This window comes from Arachis ipaensis, chromosome B6, assembly GCF_059453495.1.
Source record: "Arachis ipaensis isolate K30076 ecotype BB chromosome B6, ASM5945349v1, whole genome shotgun sequence".
NCBI classification, from domain to species: Eukaryota; Viridiplantae; Streptophyta; class Magnoliopsida; order Fabales; family Fabaceae; genus Arachis; species Arachis ipaensis.
In genome coordinates this window covers 143228171-143255447 of record NC_142441.1, presented here as the reverse complement: position 1 = coordinate 143255447, position 27277 = coordinate 143228171, and the positions used below count along the sequence as shown (strand labels likewise).

Below are 27277 nucleotides of genomic sequence, written 5' to 3'. Positions count from 1 at the left end.
ATGATAGAGTTCGTCTTACCCGGGCGAACTCCACTCAAATATATTAGATTGAATTTGAAAAGTTACATAACAGTACACAAGAGTATAAAGAAATAAGTCGTCTTTTATTGTTGGGAAATAGTTATTTTTTTAACTTATAATTAAAAAAATTCTTGTTAAATATGGCTTATTCTAGTGTACCGGTATATTTTTGGAGACGATGATAATAGTTGTCATTATTAAATATAGCTTGCTTTTTTTAATTTAGAAGAAGTCATGTTTTCTTGTCTGTGTATTTTTGTGTACTCTTATATTCTGTTTAGAGATTTATATACTATTTTAGATACGATAATATGGATTAAAAATGTGAGTTTTAAAAAATTTGAGTGGAGTTTATCGAGATAAGACAAATTCTATAATTTGTATAGAGTTTGCTGGGGTGTGGCCAACTTGCTAATTTTTATAAAATTCGCCGAGTTACGACAAACTTATCCAAATGCCAAAAAAAAATCATACTTAAAAAATTAAAGTTTAAAGATTGAAAATAATAATTTTTTATTTTATTTTACTAAAAAAATCATATTATTTTTCATAAAATGGCTTCGTAATTATTAAAATATTATATGAATAATAATTATTCATATTCATTCCTAAAATAGTATTTGGAGACTTGTCTTTGAACCAACTTTAATATTTTTTGACAGTCCGTGGATATATTTTTTTTTAAATTTTTATCAAGCTGCAATTAAAATGCAAGTTAAAACATTTTAAAATTGAACCGTTTAGAATAATACTATTTGGTATCTTTTTATTGTAATTTCACCATAAACCTGCCACTCTCTGGCTCCCATGCATTCTAGTGCTTGATTCACGGTCAAAAATGGGTTAAAAATTAATTTTTAAAAAATAAAAAAAATTTTAAATTTATTTTTCAAATATTTTTTAAAAAATTAGCCTTTCAACGATTACAAATTAATTATATTTGTCATTCAGTCACTCTATTAATAATTTTTTTTAAAGATTGATATTGTAAAACGTTAGTTAATAATATATATAATACTTAATATGCCTAATTAAATATTGACTAAATATATTTATAAAAATTTATTAATTTAGTTATTTTTTTCGAGTACAAATATCCTATTCCCAGCATGACCTAGTAACTAAATTGATAGATTTTTTTAAACATATTTACTTAACGTTCAATTGAACATAGTATGTGTCATGTATGCTTTTTTTTTTTTTAACAAGTGAGCTCAACACAATAAAGTGGAGCGACAAAGTCTCAAACGTCAATATCCAACAAAATAAAACCTGAAAACAATCTCTAGTGTTATCTCTGGCATTGCCATCAACAACAAAAGGATCCAAACTACATCATTCTCTGGTCAAAGATTTGTGAAACACCTCTTCCACTTCGACTTCCTTGTTATTAAAGATCCGTCCGTTCCTCTCTAGCCACACATTCCAAATAACTGCAAAGAAACATATGAGTCACTTGTTACGCTCTTCTTTTCTGTTAACGACTCATGTCCAACTCTCAAAATGTTTTTTCAGTGAACCCGAAATAGACTACAGCCTCCCAAACTCACCATACCTGCCAAATAAACTCACAACCAGAAAACAAATGAGATGTGTCATGTATGCTATTAGTTAACATTTTATATCATCAATCGTTAAGAAAAATTGTGAATTGAGTAACTAAAGAATAGATATAATTAATTCGTAATCTTTGAAGGACTAATTAGATTGAAAAAATCTTTTAGGAACGAATTTAAAAGATGTCTTATCTTTCATGGACTAATTTTACTCCCCGTCAAAATCTCTTTCATCCCATTTCTTTTTATTTTATCTTTCTTTTCCTACACAAATAAACAAGATTATACAATCTTCTACTTTCCTCTTAAAACTAGTCAGAAAAACTCTTTCAAGCATACTTTTAATTGCATGCAACTTAGATCTCTTTTTATTGTCCAAACGAGCAAGCTCAGCAAATTCTTCCTAAGAACGTATTGCACAAAGAAGAATAAACTTATAAATAAAATCTTAAAAAGCTTGTACCCAATGGCAAAACAAAACTTCGGTTATGAAGCAAACAAATACTTCAAACATGCATGCTTCAAACAAATACTTCATTGGCCAATACTTTACCATCACCGCAGCCGCCACCGCAAGAGAAGCCACCTCAGCAACCTGAAGAAGATCTTGTTAAAACACCGGCAACAACCACAAGCAGCGCCACAGAAATGGTAAGCTCTTGTCTCGGAATCTACGCAACACTGCCAATCGTTCCTCAGCCAGAAAGTCGCTTCTGCTTTCCAAGTCTTCAACGGAATCAGCCCCTTCGTCAAGTTCTCCCACTTCACCGCCAGTGATTCAAGAAGCATTTGAGAGAAGAAAAAAAGGATTCACATCATAGATCTAGATATAATGCAAGGCCTGGGCTCTTCCATATTCTAGTAAGGAGAGAGAGGGATAGGACGGAGAGAGGGGGAAAGGGATGGAGAGAGTTGAGGACGAGAGGAGAGGAGAAGAGTGTGGTGGAGTGGGAGGGGAAGGAGAAGAGGGTGGCAGAGGTATAAGGTGTGGGATGGCGGAGAAACCGGCGTGGCACATTGTAGCCACGTCTTCACTGAAATGGTTGAGTCATCACTGGAAAAACAGTCAGAGACCACTATGGTGTCCGAACCTCAGTCTGGGAGACCACTATAGTGAAATTGAAACCTCGAAGATCAAATTGGGTAATTCCGTAAATCTCAAAGAATATTATGGGGATTTACTCTACTCTAACTACATAAAGAACTCAGCATCACGAATGACTGTCTGTGTATGAATGATCCTTTTTCTTTTATTCAACGAATGTAATAAAGAAAGGCATACATACACACAATGATACAATTTTCAGCATCCTACTATGAATTTCCATTGAGTTAGTTGTGAATGTATAAAGATCAAACATAACTACTTGGCCACTACACCAGAATTGGAGGCTTAGCGCATTTCTTCTGCAACTTGACAGCTACGTATCCCCCAAAATGACCTGGGCTTCAGTTTTCTGTTGGTGGCTGTAAAAAGCCACCCCATATGAATTTCACATGTACCACAGTTTGCGATTGTCCATGCATACCTGCCAAAGTGCAGAAATTTGACCAACATGTTATCTTCTTTTCAAACAATCCAATAGAATGTACTCCAACATCATGGAGCCTTTAATCAAAGAATAATATTGATTTACATCCCCAGCTCTGTTATTTGAAAACTACCCAGAAGAATAGCAGCTTGGTTTCAATTTATCCGTCTCATTTCAAACAAACTCAAGTTTCATAATGTGGCCAGAAAATAACAAATTGCTAATGTGGCAGCGGAAAATGAGCATGGATGAGGAATTTGGCTGGGAAAGAAGGTAGACCACGTAAATTAGGGGCCTTTTGGGATGAGTGAGAGAAGATGCTTCACAAGGTTTTTATTTTTCTGTTCATTTTCCTGTTGTATCTATTTTGTGCATCTAGCCTTGGTGATTGCAGTCATATTGTTACCACATTTGATTTGATTAGTTAAAATAAAATAAATTAATCTAAAATAAAAAATATAGGTTCTTAAAACATCCTATTTATAAATGGCAGTTATTTGTACATCTAATTTGATGTCCACTCTAGACACTTCTTAGTCCACAGTTAATCTAATGGTGATTAAGTTGACGTCTAAATGAATATCGGTATACCACCCTTTTGGCAAATATAAATAAACTGATATGCTTATGGCAATCAAAGAATCGGAGGAAATGAAATTGCACTGAATCTTACCCGGGAAACCAACTATATTCTGTAACTGGTGGCCCCATGAGGGCTAAGCCTTTTGACTTCGATAGAGTCATTATCTCATGCACAAAACCATTTGAATTTACATACGCACCAAGAGGACCCTCACTAGACATCACTAACATATCACTTCGCTTTGCAATTAGAGCCTGCAAATTCAGAATGTTGAAACAAGCCTCACTTTAGTCCTGTGCACTTAAAAGGAATAACACAATCCCAAACTGTTTATATCTATCTGCATTGAAAACATCAGGGATCTTCGAGACATAATTATTACCTGACAGATCTTACACCGAACAAGATCAATACTCTCTAGTAATTCAATTTCCCTGCGCAGTCGGTATGGAATGCCATCAATATCCAAAAGCTCCTGTCTTGTAGATTCAGAAACAGGTATTTTACTGGCAATATAAAATGATAAAACATCAGGCGTTTTGACAAGACCATCCACGCTTGGCGCCCCAACTATTTGCTTCCACATATCTACATATTACAATTACAATTATTAGATTTTACCCTAAGTGATTACTGACAGCCAACATAGAAGAACCAAAATTAATTTGTTAGATCCATTTTTTAATACAATACCAATTTACCATATTATTAATCAACAAGAAGAATCAATAAGTAAGAAATATAATAAAATGTTATAGAATGAATCTCTCTCTCTCTCTTATTTGTTTTGTTTCTGATGTTTCCCTTTCAATATCCCTTTGTGGTGTTTTCTCTCCCTTTTGTGGTGTTTTTCCCCTTTGTGGTTGGTTTGAATATGTTGATACAGATCTGGGAGAAGAATATAGTGAAGTTGGCTTTTTGTTCATGGAACTACTTTCAGACCATAAGAGATTTTAGATTTAAGTGGAGAAGAAGAATGGATATTTCAGATTGTTGCAGCACTTTGAGTGTAGCTGAAAAAACTAGAGAGACTCAGATATGTCTCTGTTTTGCATGTTAAAGATCCCTCGTTATTGAATATTGGGCCCACTCTCCATTTAGAGTTCAACATAGAACATATCTGATCTTGTTCTTTACATTTAGATCTAAGTTATCTCTCCTATCTGTAACTGCCGCTTGGCTATGTTTATGAATGAAATGTTTTCTTCTGTCAAAAAAAAAAATGAAGTACGAACCCCAGCATCAAGGCCCAGAATATTAAACTAAGGGTTACTCTACAAAGAGAGAGTTGCACTGACACAAACACATGATCAAGGGTGACCTGGATCCAAGTGGGGCATGTGAGTTTGGTAAGGAAGTAAGTTATGCTGACTAGGACCGAGAAGGAGTGCCTTCTGCAGTTAGCTCTATATGGGAGGGAACTCTTGCTGAATCACTTGAGCAGAAGTCGGGAGATTCTTGGGGACGATGAAGGCTCCTAACATTTTAAGTTTCCAGTTTGTTTACCTTTCTCATTCTTATTCATCTCTACTGTTTTAAATACATTTTGCACAGTACTATTAGACTGAATACCCAAACTACTTTCAAGTTTTGCAGCTTGATTACCTTTCTACACTCTTATTAGACTAAATATTACACTAGCATATTAGTCTTGTTAACTTATAAATGACAAATTCGATATCTCAATCACATTGGGATAGAAAAATCTGAGCTAAAATGGAAAATGGACAAAAGCATACATTAGTTAGTATTATACACTTGCCAATCCAGAAGACTGTTCCTGGAGATTCTAAGATTTCTAACAAATTCATGTTTGAATTAGAATCATTAGGACCAATCAGTATGTAGAAACAAAAGCAAGACATAATTAAGCAACTTATATTATAACGATGTTACAAAAAATAAACATTGAAGAAATGACAGATAAAGAGTTGGAGAAGGCAAAGCCAAACTACCTGAAGCTCTTTGTGCAAGCCAATATGAGTCAAACATACGATATACCCAATGAGGCCAGAATGCTCTTGACATTTTATGTGACGAGCAGACATCGATAGTTTTACGGCACCTAAGCTGTTCCCTTATGGAAGACTGCTTTCCCGAAGTAGAACAATGCCCAATTCTTGAATCTTGAATTTCAGCATCTTTTCCATAGTTAGAGAGCAACAATCTCAAGGAGTCAGAATCATTTTGGTTAGACCTAATTTCCTGATCAGACTCATACAAGAATTTATCATCACCACTGCTTGCTGATTCATCCATCAAGTCATGGTCATAGCCAGAGCCAATGATTGAATGGTGCATTCTCCTATCCATTGGCGAAAGCTCACTCTCAAAGCTATCTTCTGAATTTGTTTCCGAATCATTTACCCCAACTTTAGATCCACACACTCCTAGGTGAGAATACTTTGAGGGTAGAAAACGTGAGACGACACAACTATGTGGTATATTACTCAAAGGTGCTAACTTCCCAAAAGCATCCCGTGGCATTCTCGACGGCATGTCTTCCTCAATAATCTGTATCTCTCCATTAGGCTAAGAACCACCACCCCAACCAAATGAAGGGAAGGAAAAAGACAAATGGATAGAGAGTCATGAACCTTTAACAACCAATGCGGATAAAAGGAAGTAAACATGATAGTATTCTCACCACTCCTTCTGCATCAATCCAATGTCTTTTCAGATGAAAGCGTTGCTGTCCACGGGTGACCAAATTCAATGAACCATCCTCCAGGCGTCCATATTGTCGAATCTATCGGGATGGGTTTCACAAGTTGTTAGAACTAACACACATGTAAGGAGTGTAGCTTAGCAATTATTAAGTCGTGGATCACCAATACAGTGCTTCTCATCTTACTAAACCTTCAGCGTTCAATATTGTACAGAGAGAGAGAGAGAGAGAGAGAGACACACACACACACACACACACACAGAGAAGGGGGGGTTGCATGTGATGTGACATGACAGGTTTGGGAAGTGTTGAGGGCTTCATGTTGCTCATACAAAATCATTTTTCTAAATATTCAGTACACAGGCTGTTCTAATCTGATTAAGTTCCATCATTATTCATATACAAACATTTTTTCTACGTTCTTCCTATTCCATTATGAGGTTCCTATCTATAAGTATCAGAGTTTTCAATCCTTAGAGCCTGGATAGATATCACCAAATATGAAACATAAGAGGGAGCAGTAAGACAACAGGAAAAGGGGGGGGGGGGGGGTCATCAGAAGAGAAAAGGGATCCTATCTTTTGAAGGAGATAATCATACTTATGGTTGGTTAATCAGTATGCTGCTGAGAAAGGCTAATGGCTATTGTGATTGCTCAACAACAAGGAAATGCTTTAATGCATGCCAAAAGTGGAGCTGGCACTATCCAAAAGGTTACCAACCAATATTGATGAAGACTTTGGTCAGATATTTGTCACCCAAAATATGATTTCAATCAACCAGCATGGATAGAGGGCAAGAAATAGCATTGGGATATCTTCTAACCGTAGTCCAGAAAGACTGAGCCATCATGAACAAGATAACCACTGATTATTGGTTAACAAATCAGGACATATTGTGATGTGAAACTCTAGAATAACAACTAAAGAAGGTTTCCTCAGTATGAATACGTCACAAACAGCACAATAGTTGGCAGGAAATACCTCTGCAGTCGTTCCAACACTTGCGGCTTTCATCCTATAATTTGCAGTATCCCTGTGAACTCGAATCTGGAAGAGGCACCCACAAGTATATGTAATTCATGTTTTCAAGGACAGCTGAAAGAATCCAAAGCATGACTAAAGAATGAGCAGACATGGTAATAAGTTCACCTACCACACCAATAGTGTAAGGAACATCAACCTGACGCAAAGCTCTCCCAATAGCAGCCACAAGATTTGCTTCAGTCACTCTCAAGGGAAGGGTAGCCCCAGGAAAGAGTACGACACCTGAATATTGCTAGGATTAGCATCAGTTCTTTCTGTAAGTGAGAATTTACACAAAGCAAATGAGGATGACAAGATGATAAGTCGAGCGAGATGACAATTTTGCACCAATTTTACTCCAGAAGCAATAAAATTGACCATTTGAAAGAATATATTCAACAATCATTAGTAGAATAGAGACCCAAAATAAAAATGAGCAAAAGCACCATAAGACAGTGCTGCACAATGAAAAGGTTAGGACACCTGAAATTCCATCCAGACGCCAATAAACATATAACAAAAGAAAGAACCTTAAAATAAGGCAAGTGAAAAAGCAAAAGATTGACGAGGACTACCATGGTGAAAGCAAAACCTATTTTTTAATTTATAAATTGAATAGTTTTAGAGGACAGTAACTCATATTCAGAGAACGAATGATGATTCAAATGTTCAAACATGATCCATAAGCACACTGCAAAGACATTATGCCTTTTTAACAAGATTTTATCAATATTTTACACGAATATTCAGCTACTTGTTGTATATAAAAGTAGGACAACAATGCAGAACCACAGAGCTGTCAGTTTTGACAAAAAACCATGTTATAACTTATAAGATAAAAGACCATGAAACTGAAATCCGTGAAGGATGACATAGATACCTTCTAGACAGAAAAGCGGAGTGTTCAATACAGCACCACCATCATAGAAAGCTGTCCTATGGCGTGCGTCTTCAACCTCTGTGACATGCAAGTTATCACACTTCACATGAAACAATAACATGTAACAGTAGAAAAGGGAACATACATACAACCAAGTCCAATAGACAAATACCTACCACCCAAATATGAATGTAAGGATACTACACAGGTATTGTAAGTGAACTCGCCATCGAAGGTTGCGCCGCCAAATCCGCGACCACTGTAAACCCCACAGCATGAACGATAGACTCTCAGTAACACTAAGAAAAAGTTCAATTTGATCCATTATACCGAATCCATGTGCAAATTCCAATTTCCCAAGCATAAAAACCAGCTAACTGTGCCTCTACGACATCAAATTCTATAACACCAAATGTTCCTTTTTCATATTTCAATAACAATTGAACCAAAAACAAATAAAAACGAAAGAAACGAAGTATATAAGGCATTTTAGCATTCTGTTTCAGTTTAATATAGCACATCCAAATGGAATTTTCAGCTGTAGCTCTCAAGAATCGCAAATAATAATAGCTACGTCGAATTAAACGCCATAGAATCGAGAAAAATCATAGGAAAGAACAAGAATAAGGCGAATTACGTAGGGTCAGTGTCTTCATCGGAAGATTCGAGAATATCATCAACCTCCTCGATCTGCAACTCCTCAAGATCGAGCTGGCGAATCTGTTCGATCTGGTACCTTTCCCTGTCGAGGAGGATTCTTCTCTCTTCTTCATCCATTTTGTTCTTCAGGGTTTGTGTAAATTACAAATGAAGGTGAAAATAGAAAACAACGCAGAAACGATCAACACTATTTGTTGCCGCTTAGTGTTCTTTATTTGCAAATGCTTACGGTAATTTTAAAGAACATTTTCTAAGTTGATGACTGACCACCACCTAATATTGCATATTGTTAGTTATTACATGTGTGAAATAACCTTGTGATTTTAAATTTTACAGTAAAACATACTATTTGTTAAAATTTTTAAAATTATTTTTAAGTTTATTTTATTTTAAAAGCTTTTTATTAAATCAAGTATATTTTTATTAGCTAATTTTTTTTAAAACTATGACTAATTCAATAACAACTTCACAAAAATAACTTTCAACACAAATAAATTACACATAGTTGTTATATATTATTATTGAAATAATTTAAAATTTTTAAAAATTTAATTGCCAGATATATTTGATGTAAATTGAAACTTTTTATCACAAAATTAAAATAAAATAAAATTTAGAGATATTTTTAAAATTTTTGACAAAAGATAAAATATATTTTATCTTAATTTTTATTATCAACGACTAATCACTCATTCATATTAAATCGCCACAGTGGTCCTAATATTCACTACTTTCATTATTTTAGTCACTCAGATTCAAAATTCATTATACTTGTTCCTATTGGTCTTTAGACCCTTTTCGACATTGAGTTATCGAACGAAATACTGAGCTAGTTCTGATTTGTCATGCTAGACAGAAGGATAAATGATGTTTGTTCATTTCAGCGCTTAAACAAAGCAAAAACGATATCTTTTTTGAGAATGAGGTGAGAAAAAACGGTTTGCACATTATATAAACTTTTCTTCGCCTTCTCATTTTGCCTTGTTTAAGCGCTAAAACGAAACGACGCCGTTTAATCTTGTATATAGGGTGGTAAGTTAGAGTTAGTTCAACACTTTATTTGTTGACCGAATGCTAAAAAAGATCCAAAAATTAATATAATGTACCAAATTTCAAAAAACAATATAATAAATTTTGTATTTAAAGGACTAAAATAATAAAAGTTGTGAATATAAAAAACTACTTTGAGAATTTAGTTCATTCATTCAACTTCTTAAACATCACCACATTCATCATAAGTGTTATAACAAAACTTGTTAAGAAGATAAAGTGAAAAACAACCATAAATAAAAAAATTAGGATTTTGCTTTCAAAAAATATAAATGATAAATTAATTTAGATTTATCTATCTTATATTTTAAAAGCGAGATAACTATTATTTTAGTCCTTATAAAAATCGAAATGGTTCTTAACCTTTTTTTTGTTTGTTTAAAATAGTTTCCAACATTACATTTGGTATTAAAGTCATCCTTTTAACAAATTTATTCTTTATAACATTTGATAATTAAAATAAAAAATACCCTCTTCTATACCCTCCCCCTCCTTTCCTCGTCATCCTCCTTCCTCTCTTCTTCTCCCATCTTCACTTCTTCCAAGTCACCATCTTTTATCGTCGGAGCTATTCCACCGCAGTTTTTTCTCTTTCTTCAGTCAGCTCCTTCCATGCGGTTTACCTCTCCGTCTCTCTCCTATCACACCACCGACACAATTTGACTCTCCGTCTTCTCTCTTGTCACACCACCGGTGATACGGTTTGGCCCTCCCTTTTCTCTTCTATTATAAAATCTTAAACCTTTATCTTAAGCCTTTTCTCTTCTATTATAAAATCTTAAACCTTTAGTAAGGTCCAAATTTAATTTATTATGCTCAATTTAGTTCCTCTTCTATTATAAAATCTTAAAACCTTTATCTTAAGCTTGAACAACAACTCATCTCAATGAACTTGCAAGACCAGCCTCTATGGAAAATGGCTTAAATCAAATTTCACCTTCATCAAATCAAAGCCGCACAGTAATCAACTGCTAACCCAGTTTACTTTCACGTTTTGGGAGATATGATTAGTTCGAAATGTACAATTGTTTGAGGATAAATGTTTAACCCCTGAAAAAATTCTGGCTCAGGTGAGTAGTTTGCTATGGAGTTAATGAATTGCTCCCATCATTCATTTTGAGAAGCTTTCATCTCTTCTACTTCCTTCTTTCTTTCTTAGACTTTTTTTGAATGAGTTTGTTTTTTTGTTTCATTTGGGAGACCCCATCTGATATATGTATTATTTAAATGTGGATCAACTTTTTATTTTCAATAAAATAGATAATACCTATCTTTGATTAAAAAAATATTTTTTTAATTAGTATTAGTGATTTATATTATAATAGTTATAGTTATTCATCACTTGCAAATAATAAAATTAAAATTTGATAGATAAAAATACATGTGAAAAATTTTGGAATCATAAAAATACACATGATAGAATCAAAATTTTAATATACACACCAAAATAACTAATAATGAACAAAACTAATATGTAGATAGAAGAGTTCTATTTTTGTTTAGTTTAGTATACACGTGGCAAAAAAAATCGATAACTTTAGCATTCTTTATCATTATTTTGAGTAATTGAGGTGAAAATTAACAATTTTTAATAAAAAAAAATTATTATTAAAGAGTGGAGTGTCTTTATTTAATCTTAAATTGATCGAACTCTAATTTTACCACATTATCCATAGATATGCCAATGAGAGTTAGAGATTAAAGTCATCTCTAGATATGAGGAGTGGAAGAGCAACCCTTTATGAGAAGAAGGACCAATCCTTAGACCTAAATATAACTTCAACTTCTAACTCTCATTAGCACTTTTTTTGGATAATGCGATAAAATTAGGATTTGATCAATTTATAGCCAAATAAGGGCACTTCATTCTTTAATAATAATTTTTCTTATTTAAAAAATAATAGTACTAAATGTATATATTTTTTTCTTAACCAAGTTTAATAATTAAATTAGTCTAACATCAACAAAAATCAATCTCATCACTTTTACTGACTCACTCATATAAGTTTTATTATTCAACTTAATTAGATTTAGTTCACAAAAAAGATTTGTACCTGTAACATTTTTCTTTAAAAAAAATTGTTAATTTCCACCTTAGTTATCCAAAATAATGATAGAGTGCCAAATCATTGTTTTCTTGGCCACGTGTATACTAAACTAAACGGAAATAAAGTTCTTCTAACGGCAAATTTGTGGATGGAAATTTTATTTAAAGGTTTGTAGCTGGCCAATTGATTATTACATGTATAGAATATAATTTGAACATCCGATACTTGTTTAAACATATCATTGAATTAAGAGATAAGTAATATTTTGGTTCCTAAGGTTTAGGGTCGTCAAAATCAAATTCGTCTCTGACCTTATTTTTAATTTAAAATCGTCCTCAACGATTCATTTGGTACTAAAATCATTCTTTTGATTTTTTTCGGACAAAAATACCCTTATATTTTTTCTTACTTTAACCCCACCGTTTACCACCACCACCACTACCCTTATTCCCACCAACTACTAGCTATTTCTCTTTCCACATCTATTCATTTTAATTCATCAACAACAACAACACAACATAACATTTAAATTTTAAAATTTATCATTAACAACAGAGAAAGGAGGAAAAGGAGATCTAGAACCAGAAAAGTTCCTGCAAATGCGAACAGAAAAGCAAAGAAGCTCAGCCTCAATATTTATCAACACCACCAACGCTTTAAAATCCTTCAAATCCAACATCAAAATTTTCAAATACAATAATAACAACAACAACAAATCATTCAACTTTTTATAAAAAAAATGAAAAACTTCATCAATTACAGAGCGAGACAAACAAAATATAAAACAAAATAGAGAGAGTAAGATCGCCGACTTACTCCACCACTGTTGTCGCTGGAGAAGGCCGTCGACAGCCGTCAAGATAAACGGTGACGGCGGCGAGGGCGCCGCGATCAACGCCGAAGAGGAGAGCATCGATGACGAAGAGGATGTCCTTCGATGGCGAGGCGAGGCGAGGGTGGCCGTCAATCTCGACAGTGGCAGAAGAGTCTTCAATGGCGCGGTCGAAGCGGATCTCTACCGTGGTTGTTTCTCCCTTTCAACACATTCAACAACAACAACAACGATACTGTTTTGAAGAGCACCGAAATTAGAGCGAGGACTTCAAAGTGGATGATGCTCAAAAAGAAGAAGAGAAATTTATCAGTGAGTTCAGAAGATGTGAAACGTTTATTTTCTTGAATAAGGGAGAGGACATCATAACAAAGGAAGATTAGGGGATATTTTTGTTATTTAAAAAAATATTTTATTCAATATGACGATTTTAAATTAAAAATAATGATAAGGATGAATTTTGTTATAAAATAACTAAATAAATAAATAAATAAGAAAGAGGTAACAAACATAAAGTAAAGAAATATGATTAGATAACAATATTAACCACAATTATTATCTCGATATAAAAAATATGATACTTATATATTTATATATAGGGTAAAGTATATTTTTTGTCCCTGAAGTTTATTAAAAGTTTCAAAATTACCCCTAAGTTTCAATTTGTTTCAATTTTATCCCAAAAGTTTTCGATTTGCATCAATTTTATCCTTTAAGTTGACGCCGTTTAAATTACTCACAGACGTTAGTGATATGGCAAAGTATAGTGTGTGATGTGGCAAGAAATGTGAAACCCCCAAAATACCCATGGCTGAGTTATACCAAGTAAACCAATTGGCATCCTTTTTCAAACATAACCCGTTTGTCTTCCCTTTGCCAGTAAGGAACATCGCCAGAGAAACAGAGTCACAGGAGGAAGGTTGGTGGGTGGTTAGACGTCGCACCGTCAATTACAGTCTGCCACAGCGACGTGCAGGACGGCGCATGTTGTGACGCCGTCGAGACTGAGGGAGGAGTCTGGGATAGCATTCAGTCATCAACCATTCAAACGTGGATAGCGCCATTCTGATTAAGGTTTCTGACGAGGTAGGCCACCATTCTAGTCAATTTTGCTACTGCATGTCTGAACGGTTAGGATTTAGGGTTTTTTTTTAATCACTATTGATTGCTGTTAGGATTCTATTGCATTGAGGGATTGAGGAATTTCTGTTCTGTTTTAGTGAAAAATATAACTTTGAGGTGGTCTATATTTTTTAATGATTAGTTACTCTGTTCTTTGGTCTGAACATCTTTTTATAACGGCAGGATGGATGATTTCAGTGTTAGAGTTCATCACAGGGGTAGGTTTTGTAGTGATAAGGGAAAAAATGAGTATATTGATGGTGAGGTGACAACGGTTGACTGGTGTGACAGAGATAGATGGAGTGTTATAGAAGCTTATGATGTGGTTGAAAAACTTGGGTACATTGCTGAAAACATTGGGGTACTGTGGTATAAAGATACTGAATTAGGATTAGAAGGGTTGAAGTTGTTGAAAGGTGATGAAGAAGCAATGGAAATGGCAAATATAGGAGTTGAAAAAAAGGTAGTTGATTTGTATGTGGTGCATAAGGCTTCAATCCCTAATGATTTTTGTTACGACATTGGTTATTTAGATGTTGGGGGTGGCAGCAAAGTTGTTGAGGAGGAGTGTGTGGATGCTGATAGTGGGCCAAGTGATATTAGACAGGCCCAAAATATTCAAGCAGAAGCCCAAGGTGGAGGGGTGGATATGGAGGCCCAAATGCAGGGATTAGTTGATGCCCATTTATCTGCTGAAGAAGTGCTACAGAATATTGGTGATGGGGACAATAGTGAAGAAGAGGATGACACTGATGACCCAGATTATGAGGCTGATTCTGATCTGCATTTTAGTGATAGTGAAGATGATTATTGTGGTGATGATGGTTTATTTGATGTTGATATAACTCTTGGGGAGATGCACCAAGATATAAGAAAGTCTAAGAAAAGTAAGAGTGCTGTCGAGAAGTTAAAGAAAACTCAAAAGGTGGCTGCTGGGAAGAGAAAGAGCTCTCGTTTAAGCGATGATGAAGGATTGAACAGTGATGAATTAGAGGAGGTATCGAGTGAGGATGATGAAGCCAGCAAGAAGAAATTTCCCGTTCACAAGGAGTTGAAGGATATGAGTAAGTATAAGTGGGAGGCTGGAACTCTCTATGCAACAAGAGAGGAGTTCAAGGAAGCTGTGACATCATATGCTGTTCATACTGGGAGAAACATAAAATTTCCAGTGGTGGACAATGTCCGGGTGAGGGCTAAGTGTGGAGATGGTTGTGAATGGTTTGCATATGCAGTGAAGATGGCCAATGAAGATAGTTGGCAGCTAAGAACAGTTAATGATCATCATTCTTGTAACACTGTATTTGACATAAAAGTGATGAAGTCGAAGTGGCTGGCGAAGGTCTTCAGGAGAAAAGTAGAAGAGAATCCGAAGTTGAAGCTGGGCACCATACAAAGTAGGACTCTTAGGAAGTGGAATGTGCAGATTTCAAGAGCAAAGGCATTTCGGGCCAAGCAGATTGCACTGGTTGACATTAATGGAACTTTTAGGGAGCAGTATAGAAGACTTTACGACTATTACCATGAGTTGCTGCGCACCAATCCTGGTTCATCTGTGAAGCTGCATGTTCAATTACCTCCAGCAGCCCAAACTGAGCACCCCGATACAACAGTCGACTTAAGTCCACGATTTCATAGGATTTATATTTGCTTAAAGGCTTGCAAGGAGAGTTTCATGAAGTGTAGGCCTATGATAGGGCTTGATGGTTGCTTTTTGAAGACACCATATGGAGGATGGCTATTGGTTGCTTTGGGGTGGGATCCGAATGACCAGATGCTACCTATTGCATATGCGGTCGTGGAGGCTGAGACAAAAGATTCATGGACGTGGTTCCTCTCAAACCTAATTGATGATATAGGAGCGGATAAATTATTACGTAGCACGTTCATGTCTGACCAACAAAAGGTAATTTACTAACCTGTATTTTAGTGTAATTAAGATTTTGCACTATATTTTTATGTCTAGTTATAATTAGTTAATGTTAATGTTCTTGTAATGTTCTTTTATAATTAGCACGTTCATGGCTTCTGCACTATATGTTATTGTTCTTATAATTAGCTAGTCATGTGGCTTATGCACTATATGTAATGTTCTTTTATAATTAGTTAGTAATTGCTGTACCTATATGTTAATGTTCTTGTAATTGACTTTTATAATTAATTATAAATTGCTGTGAATTAGCTAGTCATGTGGCTTCTGCACTATATGTTAATGTAATTGTAATGTTCTTTTATAATTAGTTAGTAATTGCTGTACCTATATGTTAATGTTCTTGTAATTGACTTTTATAATTAGTTATAAATTGCTGTGAATTAGCTAGTCATGTGGCTTCTGCACTATATGTTAATGTAATTGTAATGTTCTTTTATAATTAGTTATAAATTGTTGTACCTATATGTTAATGTTCTTGTAATGTTCTTTTATAATTAGTTATAAATTGCTGTGAATTAGTTAGTCATGTGGCTTCTGTACTATATCTTGCTGTTCTTGTAATGTTCAACATATAATTAGTTATATGTTGCTGTTATAAATTGCTGTGAATTAGCTAGTCATGTGGAGAGCTGCACTATATGTTAATGTTCTTGTAATGTTCTTTTATATATAGTTATAAATTGCTGTGAATTAGTTAGTCATGTGGCTTCTGCACTAAACTAATTATTTGATCATTATATTAAAATTGTGCACTTTGCACCAACAGGGCCTGGTGCCAACGTTTGATGAATTACTTCCAGGTGTTGATCATAGATTCTGTGTGAGACACCTTTATGCCAACTTCAAAAAAAAAAATTTCCAGGGCTGAATCTTAAGAAAAGGATGTGGAGAGCTGCAAAATGTACATATCTAGCAGCATGGGAAAAGGAGTTGATGGAAATCCGAGCCATTAGTGAGGGTGCCTATCGACACTTGATAGGAATTCGTCCAAAGTATTGGACTAAATCAAGGTTTGAATTCTATCCTAAATGTGACGCTCTTGTCAATAATATGTGTGAAAGCTTTAACTCTGCAATTGTTGAATCAAGGGAAAAACCAATATTGACAATGCTAGAAGATATTAGAGTTTATTTGATGAAGAGATGGGCTGAAAATAGGGTACTTATTGAGAAGTATAAGGATGATATTCTTCCTAGGATTAAGCTTAAGTTACAAAAGGAAATAGATGCTTCTAGGTGGTGGTTTCCGGTTGCTGCCGGTATTTCAAAATTTAAAGTCATAAGAGGCAGGGACAAATTTGTAGTGGATCTTCTGATGAAAGAGTGTACTTGTAGAAAGTTTCAAATGACAGGTTTACCTTGTCCGCATGCAGTTAGTGCAATTAATTGTGCTAAGGATGATATTCGAAAATATGTTTCAAGCTGTTACAATAAAGCTGCTTATGTGGCTTGTTATACCCCCATGATTAACCCTTGTAATGGACATACAATGTGGGAGAGAACTACCCACCCAGATGTGATGCCTCCACCACATAGAGTGCCAATTGGGAGGCCTAAGAAGAAAAGAGCAAGGGGGAGGGTGAAGAACCACAGGGCCCAAGCACATCTAGGCTGGGGTTACAACAAAAATGCTCTCGTTGTCTGAAATTGGGTCACAACAAGCGAGGCTGCCCTCTTAGAAGGCCAAACGTGAGTACTTGTCTAGTAAATATAGTTTTATACATAACACTGTTTCTTATGCTGTTTACCTCTTTATAACTGTAACTTGTTGCTGTTTTTTGTTCATGTCCATCATAGGAAACAACTGCTGCCCCATCCTTAGCATCGCCAGCCCAAAACAATAATGCTGGAACTGCTACAACATCACCAGTCCAGCACAGCACTGCAAGGAATGCTGGATCTACTGGCTCAGTGCATAAGAGTACCAGGTTGGCCAGTGTTGTAGCAAGGCCTAATACCCAACCAAATGCACACAAAAAATTTCAGCCACCAAGACCAACTAGAATTCTTAGGAGCAACTCTACTTCAACTGCACAGGGACAACCCTCATCACAAGGGAGTCAGACTCAGAGTGCTCTCACAGGGTCTTAGTTGTGTCACATCTTGTGTTTGGTGTTTATTTTGGAAGATTGAAAAATGTTGGCATTTTGTATTATGACTTATGACTTATGACTCCAATTCTTCCTTTGTTGCTGAATTATTTTGCTTAGGACTTATGTAATTAAGTTTTTACTTTAGTTATGACTTATGTTAACTAGAGATTATGTTGATTAACAACTTATGTTATTTTGATAATGACTAATGTGATGGATTCCTTCATGCAAATTTATTTTAGTGCACTGCTGAAATTATCCCTCATTACTTGAGTTTGTCTCTGCCACAACAGGTTCTTAATGCCAATTTTAGTGCCAAACTATTTTAATCCTTTCAGGGATATTTTTGAAACATAAATTAAACTTCAAGGACAACTATATTAACAAGTTTTCGAGTTGAGTACAGTTTTGTAACTGATTACAACTAGTCAATCTATTCTTACTTCTGCTAATTTCAGCTGTCCCAAACGCATTAATACCCTAATCTCAAATGGGTTCCATTCTTCACCCACAAATAAACCATTAAAATCACCATAAACCAACCCAACACACCAAAAATAACAGCCACCAACAGTTTGCATTTAGCATAAACTAATTTAGTCTTCAAGGTGGAAATCTTCATCTTCAACCTTGCAACCTCAGCTTCTTCTGTCTCTGCAACTCCATCTGCCCAGGAAAAAAATGTGCACTCCTTCCCAATCTGCAACATAAACAAAAAAAAAAGAACTTGAAGAAACTCATGAAGACATCAAAATAAAAAGCACTCAAAACTAACATCAAAGTATACACAGCCCCAAAATCTCCGGCCGGGATTTTCTGGTGTCTTCGACCATCTCAGTACAGGGGGTTCACCACAGTTGCATATAAGCGTTCGTCGTCTCCGAGTGCTTTTTTGTGATGATACCGAGCCTTGGGAAGCCATTCGTTAGGGTTTCTTATTCTTACACACAGTGAAGAAGATGAAGAGGAAGACGTAAATGAAGAAGTTAATTTTAGGGTTTGAGGTTGTGATTTTTAGCCATATCATTTTTGTAATATAAATTTTTAAACAAAAAATTAAAAATTATTTTAAAAAACGTTTTAGAAATGACTCACACACATAGTTGCCACATAGAACTCCTTTATTGCCACGTCACTAACGTCTGTTAGTGATTTCAACGCTGTTAACGTTTAGGGATAAAATTGATGCAAATCGAAAACTTTTGGGATAAAATTGAAACAAATTGAAACTTAGGGGTAATTTTGAAACTTTTAGTAAACTTCAGGGACAAAAAGTATACTTTATATATATGTATTAATGTATGAAAGAAAGAAAGAGAGGAAGAATTTTGTATATAGATAATATAAAGAGAGAGAGAATTCTTATTGCTTGTGTGTGTAATTAACAGAGGCTTAACCTCCTATTTATACATGTACATGAGTCCTCTTTTTCCTCTTTCATTAAATGTACTTTTCTTGGTAATATGGCACTTCACTATAGGAAAGTTAAGCCATCCAAGTCATAGGTGGTCAATGGTCATCCACTTCACACTTATCACAATACTCCCCCTTGGATGACCATTTAGGATAATGCCTCGTTAAAACCTTACTAAAGAAAAACCCAGTGGGAAAAAAATCTTACTGAAGGAAAAAGAGTACAACATCCTTTAGTGATAGGGACTGCCTCATTAAAAACATTGTCAAGAAAAACCCAATGGGAAAAAACCTGACCAAGGAAAAAAGAGTACAGTCTCCCCCTCTTGTCAACATCAGTTGATGTCTCGAAATCGGCGCATCTCAATCTCATGTACCAATCTTTCAAAGGAGGATTTTGGGATGTGACTTTGTAAATAAATCTGCCAAATTGTCACTTGAGCGGATCTGTTGGATATCAGTTATCCCTTGATTTTGAAGATCATGAGTGAAGATGAATTTGGGAGAAATATGCTTTATTCTATCACCTTTGATGTATCCGCTTTTAAGCTGAGCAATGCATGCTGTATTATCTTCAATCAGGACAGTTGGAGCTATCTTCTAATCAATTAGTCCACATGATGACAGAATATATTGGATCACACTCCTCAGCCAAAAACACTCACGACTAGCTTCATGTATCGCTAGTATTTCAGCATGATTAGAGGATGTTGCTGCAATCGTCTGTTTCGTGGACCTCCATGATATAGCTGGTCCACCATATGTAAACAGGTATCCTGTTTGAGATCTCCCTTTATGTGAATCAGACAAGTATTCGGCATCTGCATAGCCAACTAGTTGTGACTTGGATCTATAGGGATAAAACAATCCCATATCAACCGTTCCATAAAGATATCGAAAAATTTGTTTGATTCCACTCCAATATCTTCTGGTTGGAGAGGAACTATATCTTGCTAGTAAATTCACCGCGAATGATATGTCAGGTCGCATATTATTAGCAAGATACATTAGCGCTCCAATGGCACTAAGATATGGTACTTCAGGACCAAGGATATCTTCATTCTCTTCTTTAGGACGGAATTGATCATTTTCCACATCCAAAGATCTTACGATCATTGGGGTACTTAAGGGATGTGACTTATCCATATAAAATCTCTTCAAGATCTTCTCTGTGTATGTTGTTTGATGAATAAAGATCCCATTTTTTATATGCTCGATCTGCAGGCCGAGACAAAATTTAGTCCTTCCAAGATCTTTCATCTCAAACTCTTCTTTTAGAGTTTTTATAATTGTTGGAATCTCTTCAGGAGTCCCAATGATATTTAAATCATCAACGTACAAAACAATTATAATGAACCCAAATGTAATTTTCTTTATGAAAACACATGAGCAGATATCATCATTCTTGAATCCGTTTTTGGTTAGATACTCAGTAAGACGATTATACCACATTCGTTCAGATTGCTTTAGACCATATAAAGATCTTTGCAATTTGACTGAGTATAACCCTTGCGAATATTCATTGGATGGTTTAGATATCTTTAGTCCTTCAGGGACTTTCATATAGATATCCCGATCTAATGAGCCGTATAAATAGGCTTTACCACATCCATTAAATGCATATGCAGTTTATGATATGCAGATAAACTGACCAAATAATGCAATGTTATCGCATCCACTACAGGGGAATACGTTTTTTCATAATCTATACCGGGCCCTTGTGAAAAACATTGTGCCACAAGTCGGGCTTTGTAGTGCACAACTTCATTTTTCTCATTTCGTTTTCTCACAAATACCCATCGGTATCCAACAGGTTTTACATCTTCAGGTGTACGGACTACAGGTCCAAAGACTTCACGTTTTGCAAGTGAGTCTAATTCAGCCTTCATGGCTTCTTTCCATTTTGGCCAATCACTCCTTTGTCGACATTCTTCGACTGATCTTGGCTCAAGATCCTTACTCTCATGCATGATATTCAATGCCACATTATATGCAAATATTTCATTGACAATTGTCTTATTTCGGTCCCATTTCTCTCCTGTAAAGACATATTTATCGAGATCTCGTCATTTTCATAATTTTCAGGTACCTGAACGTCTTCTGGCGTTATATCAGAATTTTGGACAACTGCAGGTGTCTTTACTATGTCTTTTTCCACAGGAATATTTACCTCTTTTCTCTTTCGAGGATTTTTATCTTTGGAACCGACAGGCCTGCCGCGCTTCTGGCGTGTATTTGCTTCAGTGGCAATTTGTCCAACTGGGACATCAATTCGAATTGGGGCATTTTTTCGCCCTGCCACGTTTCTGGCGTGAATTTGCTTCAGTGGCTACTTGTCCTACTGGGACATCAATTCGAATTGGAGCATTTTCCGCTGGTATATACGACTTGGTAATCCTCTTTGTATCGAAAAATGCATCAGTTAATTCATTTGCTATTCTTTGCAAATGTATAATCTTTTGAACTTCTAGTTCACATTGCCCTGATCGAGGATCTAAATGCATCAATGATGATGCATTCCAATTAAGTTCCTTTTCAGGAAGCTTGTTCTCTCCCCCTAATGTTGGAAATTTTGATTCATCAAAATGACAATCCGCAAACCGGGCTTTAAACACATCACCAGTTTGTATCTCAAGATACCTCACTATAGAGGGAGAATCATATCCAACATATATCCCCAATTTTCTTTGGGGTCCCATTTTGGTACGATTAGGTGGTGCAATGGGAACATATATTGCACACCCAAATATTCTTAAGTGGGAGACATTTGACTGCTGGCCAAAAGCTAATTGTATAGGAGAGAACTGATGGTAACTCGTTGGCCTCAAACGAATAAGTGCTGTGGCATGTAAAATAGCATGCCCCCGAACCGAGGTTGGGAGATTTGTTCTCATAAGCAAGGGTCTAGCAATTAATTGGAGGCACTTAATAAGTGATTCTGCTAACCAATTTTGTGTGTGAACATAAACCACTGGATGTTCAACACTTATTCCATTAGCCATACAATAAGCATCAAAAGCTTGGGAAGTAAATTCACCAGCATTATCAAGACGAATTGCTTTGATTGGATTTTCTGGAAATTGTGCTTTTAATCGAATAATTTGAGCCAGTAATCTCGCAAACGCCAGGTTGCGAGAAGATAATAAGCACACATGTGACCATCTCGAAGATGTGTCTATTAGGACCATAAAATATCTAAAAGATCCACATGGTGGATGAATAGGTCCACATATATCACCTTGAATCCTTTCTAGGAATTTAGGGGACTCAAATCCAATCTTTTACTGGTGATGGCCTTAAAATTAACTTTCCCTGAGAACATGCAGCACAACAAAATTCACTAGTTTTAAGAATCTTCTGGTTCTTTAGTGAATGTCCATGAGAGTTTTCAATAATTCTCCTCATCATGGTTGTTCCCGGATGACCCAATCTATCATGCCAAGTTATGAATTCATTTGGGCTAGTAAACTTTTGGTTTACAGTGGCATGTGATTCAATTGCACTAATCTTGGTATAATACAACACAGATGAAAGTGAGGGTAATTTTTCTAATATAACTTTCTTATTTGAATCAAGAGTTGTGATACATAAGTACTCATGATTTCCCTCATTCATAGTCTCAATATGATATCCATTTCGGCAATATCTTTGAAACTCAACAAGTTCCTCAGGGACTTGTTAGATAATAGTGCATTATTTATTATAAATTTTGTTCCTCCAGAAAACAAAATTATAGCTCTTCCGGAGCCTTCTATCACATTGCCTGAGCCAATAATAGTATTAACATATTCATCTTTTGGCAGAAGATGGGTAAAATATATATCACTTTTAAGAATAGTGTGCGAACTTGCACTATCCGCAAGGCAAATATCTTCAAGATATGTCCTTGCCATTTTTTTTTTCAAAAACAAATGATAATTATAAAATGAGTAGAAGTACATGCACAGTCAAATTATTCACATGAATACTTAACAAACACATACACATATCAAACTATTCCATCATTGATCAAATAGCCAATATTACCTTCAGAATCCTTAAAGAAATTAGATACATCATAATGAGTGGTGGAATTTTCATTATTTGAAACAAAATTTGTTTCCTTTTCTTTGTCATCTCTTTTCAAGGATGCTTGATAAAGATCAACTAGGTACCTTGGGGTACGACAGGTACGTGACCAATGGCCCTTTCCACCACAACAGAAGCATTTATCCTCAATTGATTTACTTTGCCCATTGTTTCTTTCTTTATCCCACTTCTGGTGAGATCCTTTTTTGTGAACATAATTTCTTTTCCTTCCATAATTTTTCTTGTCATCAAAATCTTGCTATTTACCTCTTCTGGGGTTATAATTTGCCGCATTTGCTTCAGGAAATGGAGCGACGCCAGCTGAGTGCGCTTCATGATTTCTTAAGAGTAACTCATTGTTGCGCTCAGCAACAAGAAAGCAAGAAATTAGCTCAGAATATTTTTTTTTAAATTATTTTTCTCGATACTGCTGCTGCAGGAGCACATTCGAGGCATGGAAGGTTGAGAAAATTTTCTCTAACATATCAGGCGTGAGGAAGTATCACCGTTTTTTATGATTATACTTTTCTTCAAGGTCTTTCCACAGATCTACAGGATCTTTTAATGTGGGATATTCATTTTTCAATCATACTTCAAGATGATGACGAAGGAAAATCATAGCTTTGGCTTTATCCTTCTGGGATGTATTATTTTCAACCTTAATGGTATCTTCAAGATCCATTGAATCAAGATAAATTTTAGCATCTAGTATCCATGGTAAATAATTGTTTCCAAATATATCAAAAGCATTATATTCAAGATAAAAGAGATTCGCATAATAAAAATTTGTTACCTGAAGTCTTCCTAAAATTTCGTTAGAGCTTCGTGCTGATAACGTGTTATAAAATAACTAAATAAATAAATAAATAAGAAAGAGGTAACAAACATAAAGTAAAGAAATATGATTAGATAACAATATTAACCACAATTATTATCTCAATATAAAAAATATGATACTTATATATTTATATATATGTATTAATGTATGAAAGAAAGAAAGAGAGGAAGAATTTTGTATATAGACAATATAAAGAGAGAGAGAATTCTTATTGCTTGTGTGTGTAATTAACAGAGGCTTAACCTCCTATTTATACATGTACAAGAGTCCTCTTTTTCCTCTTTCATTAAATGTACTTTTCTTGGTAATATGGCCTATGAAGCACGGATTCTCCTATGGTGTCGGCGTATCCGTGTCGGACACGAATCCGACACCGACACTCGACGGATACTTCAAACGAGCGTATCGGTGGCGTGTCTTCTTGCGGTGCAGAGTTTTGGTGAAGCTGTCACGAATCCGAATGAGTCCGATCCGATTTTGTGGTTTTATGGTCCAATTAACCGATTTTTTTTAATTTTAAAATATTTTAAAATTAAAACAAATCAAAATTTAAATTTTAAAAAAAAATTGGTATATGTTCGTACTAATCTCCGACTTTTATCTAGAATGAGTGAAGATTATAAAAAAGGAGATACCAGTATGTGGGATGTCAGAGTTGATGACAACAGTCCAGATCTGAGTGGGGTTTCGTATTTATCTTTAGATGAACCAAACATAGAAGCTGTTGTATTTGCGGATGATGGACTTGGAGGAAAAGAAATTGATACATTTTCTGTTAGCGAGATGGCAAGAGTAGATGAAAATTTTTTATTTTTTTTAATAATTGCATAATTTTTAGACTTTTTTATACAACTATGTTTCCTCTTATATTTACAATATGCTATTTTATTAATTTAATATATTATTTAAATTTTAATTCACAACGTATCCTAAACGTGTCGTATCCAATTTTTTATAAAAAGAACGTGTCGGCGTATCCGTGTCGTGTCGTGTCCGTATCGCGTGTCGTATCGGTGCTTCCTAGAATATGGCACTTCACTATAGGAAAGTTAAGCCATCCAAGTCATAGGTGGTCAATGGTCATCCACTTCACACTTATCACAATAAATTTGATTTTGACTCTAAATTTTAGAAACCAAAACAATATTTATTCTTTGAATTAACTATTAGGCCAACCCAAATTGATTATGTATATGAATTATTCTCCACATACAAGCGTTTTTCCCATACAAGTCATACAAGTCATTTATATTCATGCGCGCACGTTTCTCTTCGTGTCGTTATTGTACGTTCTTCTTCTTCTTCGTTATTGTTCTCTCTCATTATCGTTGTCACCAACACCACTACCTCCTCCTCCTCCTCCTCCTCCTCCTCTTTCTCTTTCTTCTTTCATTGGAATTTCTTCTCCTCTTTCTTTTTCCTCTTTCTCCTCCATCATTAGTTATCTCGTTGTTGAAGATAATGAATAATTCAAATTCAGATTGTCAATTGAACCAAAACGAAATTGGTTATTATTTTGAATCCAATCAAGTAGCTGACGTGTGGTTCGATTCTAATTAATTTTTTTCGTTAGTAGTTTATGATTATGTAGGTAATAATGTTTCATCGTTGATGGTTTGAATTAAATGTAATGTAAAAGTTCTGCATTAAAGAAAATATTTTTCTGTATTTGCAGCAAATTTGGGTATAACACGAAGATATTTGGGTGTAACAAGAACATATTTGGGTGTATACTTTAATAATTTTCGGTGTATGTGTGCAGATAAATTCTGCATAATTCAAAACTCTTCTTCTCCTTCCTCGTCATCTTCTACTACTTCTTCTTCTTCTTTTTGACCATCATCATCATCATCATCATCATCTTTTTTTTCTTATTCATCTTTTTTCTCTTGTTTTATCTTCTCAAGTTTCTTCTTGTTTTACTCTTTTAACAAGAATAAAAAAATCAAACAAAGAAGAAAAAGAAACACATAATGGTACAAAATTACTTGGAAAATGATGAACTTACATTCGTTCAACTAATAGAAAGAAAAAAATAAGAAAAAAAAGAAGAAGAAAAAAATGCAACATTAGAGGAAATATTTTCTGTATTTGCAGCAAATTTGGGTGTAACACGAAAATATTTGTGTGTATTGTTTAAAAATTTTCGGTGTATGTGTGCTGATAAGTTCTGCATAATTCAAAACTTTTCTTCTTCCTCCTCCTCATCTTCTGCTGTCTCTTCTTCTTTTTTTCATCATCATCACCATCTTTTTCTTCTTTTTTTTCTTATTTATCTTTTTTCTTTTTGTTTTATCTTCTCAAGTTCTTCTTGTTTTACTCTCCTCCTCCTCCTCCTCCTCCTCCTCCTCCTCCTCCTCCTCTTTTTTTTTATTGGAATTTCTTCTTCTCCTTCTCCTCCATCATCAGTTATCTCGTTGTTGAAGAAAATGAACAATTTAAGTTTAGATTGTCAATTGAACCAGAACGAAATTGATTATTTTGAATCCAATCAAGTGGCTGAGGTGTGGTTCGATCCTAGTTAATGTTTTCATTAATAGTTTATGATTCTGTTGGTGAATAATATTTTTTTTATGAAAATTGTTGTTCACTGTTGATGGTTAGAATTGAATGTAATGTAAAAATTCTACATTAAAGAAAATATTTTTCTGTATTTGGGTGTATTGTTTAAGAATTTTTGGTGTATGTGTGCTGATAAGTTCTACATAATTCAAAACTTTTCTTCTCCCTCCTCCTCATCTTCTGCTACTTCTTCTTCTTCTTCTTTTCCATCATCATCATTAGGAGTGCACATGGCCCGGTTGGGCCCAAAGACCCGGTTCGGCCCCGAACATTTTAGGGGCTAATTTGGTGTGATTTCACCGGGTCTAAGGTCGGGTAAGGATCTCAAAATAGACCTGGTCATTATTTCAGGCCGGGTCGGGTCAAGGCGAACCCGGCTTCTCCCGACCCATGTGCA

The 27277-nt window shown here is 35.0% G+C and overlaps 2 protein-coding genes and 1 long non-coding RNA gene across 3 annotated transcripts; 1 reads left to right on the top strand and 2 right to left on the bottom strand.

Annotated features, from left to right (window-relative positions):
* Positions 1 to 1057: 1057 nt before the first annotated feature.
* LOC148563012 (uncharacterized) lies at positions 1058 to 2526 on the bottom strand. Its single transcript, XR_015885905.1, has 2 exons — positions 2131 to 2526; positions 1058 to 1576 (listed from the first exon to the last, which is right to left on the bottom strand). It is a non-coding gene; the product is annotated as an uncharacterized LOC148563012 (long non-coding RNA).
* A 262-nt stretch (positions 2527 to 2788) lies between these two features.
* Positions 2789 to 9206, bottom strand: LOC107605197 (uncharacterized). Its single transcript, XM_016306980.3, has 10 exons — positions 8903 to 9206; positions 8442 to 8524; positions 8266 to 8343; positions 7516 to 7628; positions 7344 to 7409; positions 6340 to 6441; positions 5648 to 6224; positions 4075 to 4280; positions 3783 to 3946; positions 2789 to 3106 (listed from the first exon to the last, which is right to left on the bottom strand). The coding sequence occupies exons 1-10, from the start codon at positions 9040 to 9042 to the stop codon at positions 2971 to 2973; spliced, it is 1665 nt and encodes a 554-aa protein (XP_016162466.1). The 5' UTR covers positions 9043 to 9206; the 3' UTR covers positions 2789 to 2970.
* Positions 9207 to 10382: 1176 nt separating this feature from the next.
* On the top strand, positions 10383 to 18231 carry LOC107648466 (uncharacterized). The gene is made up of 5 exons (XM_088490291.1): positions 10383 to 10676; positions 13736 to 13941; positions 14161 to 15880; positions 16674 to 17595; positions 17704 to 18231. Exons 3-4 carry the CDS (start codon positions 14162 to 14164, stop codon positions 16773 to 16775), a joined length of 1821 nt encoding a protein of 606 aa, XP_088346417.1. The 5' UTR covers positions 10383 to 10676; positions 13736 to 13941; position 14161; the 3' UTR covers positions 16776 to 17595; positions 17704 to 18231.
* Positions 18232 to 27277: the final 9046 nt, after the last annotated feature.